Source organism: Mauremys reevesii, linkage group 23 (genome assembly GCF_016161935.1).
Source record: "Mauremys reevesii isolate NIE-2019 linkage group 23, ASM1616193v1, whole genome shotgun sequence".
Classification (NCBI taxonomy): domain Eukaryota; kingdom Metazoa; phylum Chordata; order Testudines; family Geoemydidae; genus Mauremys; species Mauremys reevesii.
Window position 1 is genome coordinate 21,569,469 of NC_052645.1, and position 12,343 is coordinate 21,581,811.

Consider the following 12,343-nt stretch of genomic DNA (forward strand, 5'->3'; position numbering starts at 1 on the left):
CGATGTATTTCCACACGCCTTTTGGCATCACACGCACACGTGGACTTCCCGCTCTCGGCGACAAGAAGCCAGCACAGCATTGAGGTAAAAGGTCATGGTGGACTGCTTTGAGAGAAGGCAGCAGCTTTGACAATCATTTTATTTATTTATATGTGTTCCCCTTCCCGGTCATTCTATCCTAAATGTGCTGTGTACGTCAGTTCGGAATAGATGCTCACATGGACTGTCATTCACTCCACATCTGTACTGTACTCACAAAATGTTTCTTTTTTATTGCCATGCTAAAGGAAGCCTGGGGTTTCGGGGGGCTCCTCGTTATCCACTGAAGGTCAGTCCGGCTTGATTCTCGCTTGCCTCCATGTGTGTTCAATATGTAAACATCAGACTCCTGGATGTGTAGTGTGTTTGGACTCCACGAGGCCTGTAGGATCTAAGCCTTTTAAAAAAAATAAAACCAGTTTACAGTCCATGCTTTGAAGTTCCCGTTCCGGCGACCGATGGAGTTGTGTTAAAGGCCTTGTTCTTGAAACTGAACCAAACCAGGATTTTTATTCCTTCCTCGCTAACGGAGAGAACATCCGATCTTATCTCCAGCAAGTCCCTCCCTCCGCCCCGCCCCCGGTTCCCTATGGAAACACGGGCGTCAGCCCAGTACTGCACGTCATGCTGTCCTTCCCCGGTAGCCGTCTGTCGTTGAACGTGTGCATATTGATCACGGCGTCTGTCTTCACCATGATGGGTGGCTGGGCTTTGTGTTTGACCCGCCGCTGGCAGGTGAGCGACAGCCGGATCTCGTCGGCCATGGCGCTGCAGAAGGAGCGCTGGGGAAGAGTGGAGGCAAAGGGTTTTGTTACTCCCAGGAAGGTGTTCCGAGAACTGCTGTGCAGAGGGCCAGCCTGCTTCCTATGTACCACTCTGCACAGGGCTATGGAGGCCATTTGTGGGCCCCTTTGCACACAGGTGAGATTTCCCCTTCAGTCTATTGAGACTGGCTAAAGAAAAAGCCGAGGTTACTGTAGTGAGTGCAGGGGCATTCCCTGTCCCCTGGGAGTCAGAATACTGTGGCATCCTGAGTGTCATAGGACTGCTGCAGCCTGGCCTGGGCTGGCTGCTTTACTGGGTTTTGCTTATGCCAACTTATTTCAGTCTCTGGTTGTAGAAGTTATTCATACACACAATTATGATGTTATGCGTAACATCGCTGTATACGCAGCACAAGGTAAAAGGGGCTGAGGGGCGTAAACCCTCTTCTATCAAGGGCATAAGCCAACCATGAGAGGTGGGCCTGGCCACACGTTCTGCTAAGATTCCATTTATAAATAGTGTATAAAGGGTTAATAAATGAGGAATAGTGCATGGAATACTATGCCAGTTCCCTGGTTTCGCCAAGACAATTGCCATAGCATGGCCAGACAATGTTGGATGGCTCCTTTACCGCTCACGGAATTGCAGCTCACTGAGCCCATTTTGGTGACCGGGTGTCTTGTTTCCCTGGGAGATGCATATTACATTGGCTACAGGGCTGCTCGCTGCAAGTCACAGGCCTTCTCTTTCCCCCCTGTTTTCTGTCCACCTTCTTCAGCACCAGGCCATACCTAGCCCAAGGCAGGTACAGTCCGTCATCCCCTCCCTGGAGGCAACGGCCTTCCAGATGGGGGATTTGGTTAGGGCATCCAAGCTATACAGTATGGGGAGAGGAGCTGTGAGTCCCACCCTATGGCATCTTATTTTATCCCTGCTCTGGGCTGCCAGGACTTCCCCCAGCGGGTGAGGCTGAGCAGAGCTCAGGGCTCTGACTCCGCCAGGGCATGCAGCAGGGGGCAATGCTACCAGCCTTCCAGCAATCCGAGCAGTGTGCGCCCGGAGCACAACTCCCAGACTCCTGCAAGAGGCCAACCGCGGGACCCGAGCCAGGCTCAAAGCCTGCAGGGCAGGGGCTGGGAGACCGACGGTGCCGATACCTGCTCACGCTCCGCTGTTTTGCGCAGCTTGTAGATGAACTCGATCATCGCCACGAAGACCGACAGCACCAAGCCTGCTGCTAGGACAATGAAAATCCCACCAATGTTCTGTATCCCCAGAGCGCTGGCCTCTTTGCTCTCCTCCTCCGGGCAGCCATTCCCTCGCCACCATTTCTCTTTCATTATGTGCAGCTTGTCTTCCTCCTGGAGCTGGAGGATAGCGATGGTGATCTTATCCCGGTACGGCGAACCTGCGGGGCAGCGAGAACGGCTGCCGTTACACACGCAGCGGGCAAGGAGGACAAAAGCCACCAAGTGCAGGCAGCATGTCTCTGTAAACAGGGCTGTGCATCCCTGTTCACCCGGCAGATACTCCTGGGTGTTTTATTCAGAAATACATGGCTGGGAGTGATTAGCTCAATGCCAGCTGTTGTGTTTATGCTAAGCAGCCCCTCTCCAGGCCGTGTACACAAACTGCACCATTGTCACTTACCCATGGGAGTTCCAATCCCATAGCCTTTGGAGTCAATCAGCCCTCCAATCTGGGTCAGGTTGCAGTTCCTTTGTGTGATATATTCAATAGTGGTGGACTCCATTAGGAGGGCGTATTCTGCAGTGAGGGCTCGCTGGATTCCTTCCTCGTTATTTTTAACAAGTGCTGATGGCTTGCTGCTCATGAAAGCCCACATCTTTTCGAAGGTGGAAATTTTGGATTTCTGGAACAACAATAACAAGCCGTCCCCCCACCAGAAATAAATTAGCCTTTTATTCCTTTGCTGCTAAACAGTGTCTGGAAGCTTTCAAATTGTGACAAGGCTACCAATAAAGTTAAAGCCACAAGAGAGAACCAAAATGTACAAGAATGTCAGTGGCGGCTTTGGGAAAGCCCATTGGTTAATGTTGGCATCCTTCTCGTTAAAAGAAAACCAGAGTAACTTTGAGGCTGTCTAACACACCAGATGTAATCACAACTATTACTAACAACTTTGCACTTAATTAATGACTGCATGATAACTGGAGATCCTCAGATGAAAAATGTTATTAACAACCGTTAGCCCCACGAGTGCCCCCAATGCCTCTTTTACCTAATAGGTAAACTGAGGCACAGAGGAGCTAAGTAGTTTTCCCATTTCCTAACTATCAGTATCCTGACCGACACTAACACCACAGGAACTCCCTCGCATTATTTCCCATTTATACTGAGGTAGCACCTGGGAGCCCCAGTCACAGACCAGGACCCTGTTGTGTCAGGTGCTGCACCAAACACACAACAAATACAGCATCCTTGCCCCAAAGAGCTTCCACCTAGGTATAAAAATATATTTGTCCATTTCAACAATGCACAATCGCACCTTGCTTTGATGCCTTGCAGAAGTTGCTATTATGATAGACTCCCAATATGTCTGTAAAATTATTCTGAAGAATAATAACCTGAATTTTGCTTATCCCTTTCTACCCACTGACAGAGGAGAGAAAGTGTTTTAGAGAATATGTTTCACTCTCTCCAACTTTCAAGCACCACAGGCAATCTGTGTCCCTTCTGAGATATGTTTAACTGTCAAACAGGCTTTACATTTTTACATAAACAGATGCAGAGAGACATTAGAGAAGCATCTACTATATTTTGCTATAGCTAAGAAATGGGGACTTTTTTTTTTTTTAACTGTTGGCAGACATTCCACTGGCATGGGGACTACACATTTTCTGGACTGGCATATGATGTGAACTTTTGTCTTCATTTGCTCATTCAAAAATCTGTTAGGATGGAAAGAAGTAGTTTTGTTTTCTTTATAACATGATCCCAACTGGCTTAAGATCGCCTTTTGAAGTGTCTTTTACACATGCTGTAACAAAAATTAGTTACGCTTATGCATTGGTTTAGGAAGGTCCCACAGAAACAGATGCACATACAAGTCCTCTTAAAACCGTTGGTTGGTTAATCTTCATTTCATGGCCAGTTACTTGGTGCAAGGACTAAATTGGAGCCACGAGTGTGTATTTAAAAGGCAGCCACTTCTTCCATGAATGATGAGACCTCACTCAGGGATGTCTGAGTTCACCCATTTGTATGCTTAGTGGAGGCGCTAATTAACCCAACGTATCAAACAGCCACCTTGCCAAATGCTGTAGCAAAAGAAATAGAAATATATGACCTGGCAAAGCCCCAGGGGCAGGCCCTTCGCTTCAGAACTGTTGCAGGGAGTGGACTGTGACGAGTGCCACTGGAGAAGGAGGGTCTGGGGCAGGTTTCAGGGTTGAATTTAGTCTGGTGGGGGACTCAGAAATACAAGCTGAACCAGGTTTCTACCAAACAAACTAGAGTCTCGGCATGTGACACTTGTCTCTTTGCATGTGCCTTACAGAGCTAGTTCCTACACCTCTGGGCTAAGGGAAATTATTCCCCTTGGGGAATGGATCACCGAGCACCGTAGCTCTTTTAATAGTGGAAGGGATTAGGGTGACCAGACAGCAAATGTGAAAAATCGGGATGGGGGTGGAGGGTAATAGGAGGCTATATAAGAAAAAGAGCCAAAAATCGGGACTGTCCCTATAAAATAGGGACATCCGGTCACCCTAGAAGGGACGGGAGGAATCTCCCAAGCTCTCTAAAGTGAGAGCTCTTTTGAAGAGGCATGTAAGGGGGCAGTGCTTGTTCAGTCTTGTCATTTATTTTTTCCATGACAAACAGTTGGAGAATCTCTCTCCTCAATCTCCCTTCCCATATGTTTGCACAAGATAGCAGCATGCATCATCCAGGCAGATACCATCAGCCGAGCAAGAAGGAGCGGATTTGGAGAACACATCACAGGTTCAGTCTGTTTCTTTGATGAAATTTACCATGTGTTGGAGAGGATGGGGATGGAGGGTGTCAAAAGATTGTGTCCTCATGCTGGATGTGACAGGAATATAAATTTGTCAAGCAGACAGCGCATGAAACAAGTCCACAATACTGTTTAAGCCAGACCTGGCTTTTTTGTGCTTCGGGCTCCTCGTTGCACGGGACACATGAGAAGGCCCAGGACTCTGGGACTGAGGAGAAAAAGTTGTGCTTGCGGTACCTGAGCATTCTGTCGCTATACATGTGATCTAAATTCTTCCATTTCTTAGGCCAGCCCCCGATGCCTAGGCAAGGCAGCAGACGTGGGTCTTGGGAAGAGAGGCACAGAAGGGAAGGCAGTGGTGGCTGTGCAATGTGTTCTGAAGTGAAGGGCCTGCCCCTGTGCCTTTGCCAGGTCATATATTTCTATTTCTTTTGCTACAGCATTTGGCAAGGTGGCTGCTTGATGCATTGGGTTAATTAGCGCCTCCACTAAGCATACAAATGGGTGAACTCGGACATCCCTGAGTGAGGTCTCATCATTCACGGAAGAAATGGCTGCTTTTTAAATACACACTTGTGGCTGCAATTTATTCCTTGCACTGAGTACCTGGCCATGAAACCAACCCACTGTTTTAAGAGGATTCGTATGTGCCCCAGAGCCAAGTTCCTCCTATCTATGGGCAACTGAGCACGTCACAGTCTTCAATGTGCTCATCTGCCCAGCACCCCTGCAAGGAAGGGAAACGCCTGCCCTGAGGGAGCCGAGGCAGAGAAAGTCTAAATGACACGGGGATTCCATGGCAGAAGGGGAATTGAACACCTGTCTCCTATCCCCGGACTCGCACCCTAACCCACACGTCTCTCCAGCAAAAGCTCCTGTGAGCAATCCTGTTCCAATGGGCCAGATCCTCAGCGGCTATCGCTCAGCACAGGATTCAGTGGCGGTTTGGCACTTTACACCAGCTGAGGATCAGACCCAGGCCTTGAAGTAGATTTGGGGCAACTACTGGATCTCAAAAAAGCAGCAGAAAATTTAGGCCACCAAAGACTATTAAATATCTGTACATTACAATGCATAAGTGACGTGAATAACACACATTCCTCCCCGACAATGACTTGTTTAACACTGACATAGTTCACATCAGAGACCTTTGAGTTCAGAGCATTCCCTCTCTCTCTGTCTCTGCATTGCCTGCTGACACGGCGCTCTTCAACAACATCAGTGCTCTCCCAGTTTAAAGCACAGAGTGAAGTAAACTGGCAAAAAATCAATCGGCTGCATTTAGGGACACTAATAGGACTTGCATGAGGCAGTCTAGCTCTTCAGGCAACTTAAATTACAGGCGACAAGCCTCTCTTCTACAGAAAAGCCACTTTTCTCCTTTCTCCTCCTCAAATCGCTCCCTTTGACTGAATGAAAAAACCTAAGAGTAGCTTGAAATGCCAGGGCAGCCCATTTCCCCCCCCCCCCCCCCCCAGGCCCATCACACGAGCTCATTTGGCGCAGGGGGGAATGTGTGCAAGAGCAGCACTGTGTCTCCCGGCTCTTCACTCTGCATCGTGAAGTGTGAACCTGGGTCAATAGCAAGTGCTCCCTTCTCTTTAGATCACCCTTTGATGAGTGCACTTCACTCTGCCACAGCTACTTACAGTCACTCATGCATGCCTAATGCACCAACAGAATTAAAGACCCAGCAACACTTGCTGAGCCAATTCAGAGAGCAAATGTGGCAATAGGATCCCCCAAACAGAGCCATGAAATTCATGAACACAAGCTCCTTCTGCCTCTTCTGCTCTCCTCCAATCCATGCTTTTAGTGACCTCACAATGTGCCAAGGCCAAATGCCACTAGTCACATTGGCCGTCTCTTCACTAGGGTAAAAGGTGTGTTCTTACTCGTGTTCGCTAACACCAGGTAACTAAGAGGAGGTAAAATGCTGGAGAAAACAAGGCAGAGTTTAATATAAGGTACCGCCACCTTGTACAGTATTATCTTTTTTTCTAAATAAAAGGAAAAAACAAATCTGTCCGTCTCTAACTAGCTAGTTACTTGCTTGGACCTGTCCAATCACATGGGCCAATGTAAGAGGGAAAAAATAAGGGCACTGGACTGTAAAACGTCAGTGCAAACTGCAAGTGGGATCCACTGCCCCTCCACTGGTCTGCAGTTGCCAGAGGCAGTTAGCATCCTGGCAGATGGGGAGGTGTGAAATCTCGGCCTTCTACTGAAAAGCACCGAGTTCCTGTGAAGACGGTGCTCCCTCCTCCTGCAAGGCTGGAGGAATTTTAAAGGCCCAGCGAAAAACTTTCATGGGCTCGTGCTCTTAATCCTCCCTCCCTGTGACTGAAAAGTCTCCATTCACACTTCAAAGAAACGTGCTCCAGTTAGGATTAGATTGTGATTAGAAGCAAATTAATTCCCACTTAAATTGTTATAGCACCTCAGAGGGTGTATTCTTCGTAATCAAAGAGTTCTTGAACATGCACAATAATTGCCTGGTATGAAACTGACAGTCAGTAAAGAAAGCAGTTAATTGTGCCTGCTTCAGAGGTAACCAGATATTTGTCACCTATTGATTTAAAGGCTAAATGATTATTATAAAAAAAATTACTGGGATTCATCAACTGTGCTAAATGGACGTTTGTAACACAGTGGTTGGATGTTAGTAACACAGTCTTACTAATGAATTGCCATTTAATTTTAATAGGGTGTTTTGTTCAAATTAAAGGAAGTGACTGAATACAGAGTCAATCTGAAGTGATGTCCATCTGCTACCTTGATATTCAGTCCCACTGGTAACATGTACCATCTGGGCAGGTGGGAATAATGGAGGATTTCTGACACGTGGTGTAGCCCCAACCCCCCAGATCAGACCTGCTGCAAAAGGTCAGTGAAGAGAAACTGCTCAGTTGCTTTGGAGTAGTAAGAGCTGATATCAAACGACCATCTTCTGGCTGTGAACTGCCAGAGAACGCTGGATTGTCAGAAATGCCTGACTAGAAAGGCAGGGGTAGTCTATGGTATCTCTAGGTAAACAAACACATTGGCCAGACCACACCAAATGTAGCTCTACTTAAATCAGTGCAGCTACATCGATTTACACCAGTGGGGTAAGCGGATGTGGCTGTTTCTCAGTTTCACCCTACCTTGTGTTCTGAACCAAATGTATTTACAAAAAAGCTGAACGAGAAGCACACTGAATGTAGCAAATGCTGTGAACATTGCAAACGACTCTGACTCTGTTCTTTATAGTCACAGCTCAGGAGCTACCTGTAATAACCAGTGTTTCAAGGCCAGTCACCCAAATAAATTAATGGAATAGCGTAGAGGAGCCAAAATAAAGGTGCCTTGCCAGACATATATGCTTTTTTATCAGTGAAATTGGCAAGAAAATAACTTTCAGGCTTATGCTTTTCAATTCCAGGCCATATAAAGAAATAAATTGATTTTCACCAACTGAAGATACTTAATCTTGAGAATTTAACATTTCTGTACAAGGAAATATATACGAATGCTGCAAAAGGCACATTAAAAGCAGCATTTTTGTTCCGAGAGAGATAGCATCCTTCTTAACACATAACACAGTATTTCTGGTATTTTCTACAAACCCTCATCTTCCAGTTTATCTGACCTGCATTCCATGGCAGTAAATGGCTTCTCATAAGCTCTTTCCACAATGATGAAACCCACCTATGAAGTGAGTTGGCAAGAGAGCAAGGCCCCGTCGGGACTGACTGATTGCAGCATCACTGACCTGAGTCAATGGGACATCGTTCCAGTGTTCCCAGTGGGCTTTTAATCAAGTCCTACAAAAGCTGCCACACACATTTTTCAAGCTATTTAGGCATTGCTGTACTCAGTGTTGACTCAAGTGCCTAAATCCCTTTTGGAGAGAGAAGATTTAGGCTCTTCACTCAATTAGGTGTTACGATGGTGAATGCAGCAACACCTAAAAACCTTTCAAAGTCTGGGCTGATGTCCCCCTGCCTACAGATAGGGACATCAGCTGGCAGGAGGAGGCTTTTGCCTTCCTTTTCTTTCTGCTTCCATTTCCTCCACAAGTGACAGCACCTTGATCGTGCGCTCCTTGCAGCAGCAGATGTTCCTGTCCTGGCCCTCGTCAGCAATTCTCTGTGACATCCCCACAGGCCAGAGACACTGCAAACCAAAGTGACGTGTTGCGTCTTCATAATGCAGTTAGCAAAGGACAACGCTAGCCGCAGCAAACCGGGCAGCAGAGGAGCTGGGAATACAGATTCCCAGGCTGAGTGGCATTTTTAGAGCTAGTCACGGAGAAGGGGAGGGGCGATAATCTCAGGGGGGGATCCCCCATCAATCACTCATGGGGCATTTTTCCTGCAGCGAGCAGGATGCGATGTCTGGTTCCCTTCAAGGCTGGCATGCCATAAAATAGACAACAGAGGCTGCACTTCTCTGTTTGTCCAGAAGATAATCTGTATCACACAACCTGCATACACTTGGTCTCCAGTTGCCCAGGAACTTTGTTACGCAGGACCCTGTGTCTCGCGAACGGCTGACACAGCATCATCCCCAATGAACGGAACCAAGAGTGGGTGTCTTTGCAAACACTGGGGCAGATCCCCAGCTGGTGTTCACAGGCATAGCTGCACTGAAGCCATGGTGGGGGCTGATGAATTACGCCAGCTGAGGGTCTGGGCCAGAGTTTGGGGTGGGAGCGTCTGGATGACAACTAAGGAAACTGAACCACATTTCTCTTTCCAGGAACAACAAACACACAGCATCCCACAGGAGCATTTTGGCTGCTCCAGCAAATAAAGCCCATGTCGGGGGGAACAGACCTGAGAATTCATCTCTTTCCAATTGTAACACAGAAAAATAAAATATATGGTGGAACATAAACAGACTCTGCCAGATGCATGATAGGAACCAAAGAATGGGTGGGATGGAGACGGCTAAGAAGCTATAAAGACACTGTACACACACACACACACACACACACACACTCTTACTTATTTTTATTTCCACATAGAACTCTCATTACAAAGAGTATTTAAAATGCAACAGTGAAAGTGAACCTCCTCCGAATGGGTCTTGTAAGCTTTTATTGCCTATGAAGGTAACACGATACGGCTGTTCATGCTAAAGAGGAGCCTGCATACACAGACTCTGCTGCAAAAAGCAGACTGACACCGAGTGGCTGGAGTTTGAAATTCTATGCAATGTTTGTACTGAAAAAAAAAATCCTATTTCCTTCTGAAGGCACATCTGCTGCCTGTCAAACTAAGCACGGGCTTTGGAAAGTGTAACTGCTGGTCACCATTGTCATAGCCAACAGCAGGCTATGAATCTGCAGGGAACTGCTCTGCTCTTTCTTCTTGTTAAAATTCAGAGCACTAGCTCCATTTAATGAGTCTTGGCTATTAAACTGCTGACTGGCTAATCTAAATGCTATTATATTGCACCCATTCAGCGTCTTACAGTATTCCAGGCACAACCTGGCTTCTAAGATGTGAAGTATTTTGTCACGTTTTGGTCCATATATTTCCAGCTGAATTGAAATGATAGGAAAGTGTAAAGGAGCTGGGGAAAGATACATATCTCACTACTGTTAGCTTGCTAACCAGATCAGAAAAGCAGCCACATTTCCACCATCCAAACAATCAAAGTCCCCATTTCTCTGAATCCTGGCATCTCCCTGCTAGCAGGGAATGCATGGATCACCCACACAGAGCACTCACTCTTTACCTTACATTTAATGTTAACAGTGAGAAAGTGCATTGAGATCCTTGGATGGAAATGTTTAAACAAGTGCAAAATATAATAATGATAATATTTGTCATTCCCTCTTCAAAGCTATAATTCTGTGCTTGGCTATATAAGATCAATCACAAATCTGGTTCTTTGCTACATGGTTTAATCGGCAGCTGCACAGTATTAAAAACACCTACCCCAGAGTAACCCATGCAAATGGTCTGTTATGTGATCGGAACCGGCTGGAGCACTAGACTGGGACTGAGGAGACCTGGTTTAAATTCCCAGGTCAGCTGTGGACTTTCTACATGAACTTGGGCAAGTCATTTCACTTACGCTGGGCCTCAGGTCCCCGCTGTGAAAACGGGGATAGGATTTCCCCACCCGATGGGGGTGTTGTGAGGATAACATTCATTAGTGATGGCAAGGTATTCAAACGTGATAGTAACGGGGGTTTGGTAAGTGTCGGTGTGATCCCAGTGTAGTGATGCTGGATTGGGATCTCCTTTTACACTGGCCACCAGACAGACAGTCATCAGAGCTAACAACTGTCCCTTTCTAAGCTCTGATGTGCTTTGGTGAATCGGAGTCTAACATACCCTCCTGGTTCTGACTGGTACCGGTGGCACAGAGTAAAAACCTGCATTCTCCAGTCTCAATCTTTTCCTTGCAAGGGAATATTAAAAAATCATCCTCAAAACATAAAAAAACAGGTCATGTTCGCAAGGGAGGCTAATTCCTAGATAAGTTCCTCCCCATTTCCCACTCTCCTTTATCGTCTCCCTCGCTCTCATTTTTAACACATACTTTTACAACCCAATTGTGGTTTCAAAGACTTTTTTAAATCTCTTAATTAATTTTCATCTTCTAAGCGGCAGTAAAATGCGACAGCTCTTTGCATGTTCTCTGCTGTGTCGGACAACTTCTAAAAAATTAATTTCCTTTTAAATAGAAGGAATTCATGTAATTTGCCTTCCATGATGTGGTTGCAATGGATTGGTGGCATTGCACTGCATGGACTTTCATAGGTGTGGCCTAAAAGCCTTAACATGGAATTGCCAAGACACAAAGCAGGCATCAGATTCCTTTTCTCTGGTTTGTTTTCTGCTTGGGTTTGTTGTTTTGTTTTCTTCCCCTTTCCTTTGCCATGGGTCTTTTTCTCCAAGGCGCTTAGTGCTTGATAAAATATTAACACAGGTTGCATGTATGTCACAGTAGCTAGTTACTCTCTGAGTCCTACCAGATGCTATTGTTCTATCTGTCTGGATTTGAGAGAGAGTGTGATGGAGACAGTGGAAACCCCAAAGCTCTATTGTTAGGCAGAGTAAAGCCTCTTCCATGCCACTTGGACAATGCTTCTCCAGCAAGTTCAACATGTGCTGAACCTTCTGTTTGTGTCCCAACAACTGTTCTGTTGACTGAAAACTGATTGATGTTTATTCTCCATGGCTTGTGTCCACCCTGTGCCTTTAGCATTAGTATTGGGAACATGATTGGAACAGTGCTGCCAGTCACACACCAGCTAACTTGTAGACTGGGGTTTAAATTTGCATCGTGAGACACCTTCACGGGGCCTGGTTTTCAGAAAGTGTCGAACACCAACACACTGAGAATCAGGCCCCTTTAAGGTGGTGCTCGTCAGTTACCCCAAATCACTAGTCGCACCTGGAAGTTCAGTTCTGGGACAATGAATGGGTCTACATTTGGCATGTTGTATTTCCTTGCTCCTCCAAAACATGCGAGAAGGGTGGGCAGAAAATTGCATTAAATTGTTTTCTGAAGACCATGGTGGAATGATCCTGGAAATATTCTTGCTCCTTGTGACTC

The 12,343-nt window shown here is 46.4% G+C and overlaps 1 protein-coding gene across 9 annotated transcripts in view; it reads right to left on the bottom strand.

The window, feature by feature from the left end:
- Positions 1-529: 529 nt before the first annotated feature.
- Positions 530-12,343, bottom strand: part of GRIK3 (glutamate ionotropic receptor kainate type subunit 3) — a 118,013-nt gene continuing 106,199 nt past the window's right edge. For 7 of the 9 annotated variants that reach the window (XM_039511555.1, XM_039511557.1, XM_039511558.1 and 4 more), the window contains 3 exons: positions 2,455-2,677; positions 1,962-2,212; positions 532-821 (listed from right to left, as the gene is read on the bottom strand). In XM_039511555.1, the coding sequence (XP_039367489.1) occupies positions 627-821; positions 1,962-2,212; positions 2,455-2,677 (669 nt within the window). In that variant the 3' untranslated portion in view covers positions 532-626. Of the gene's footprint in view, positions 822-1,961; positions 2,213-2,454; positions 2,678-12,343 lie in introns of all 9 variants that reach the window. The other 2 variants (XM_039511553.1, XM_039511552.1) reach the window with 2 other exon arrangements.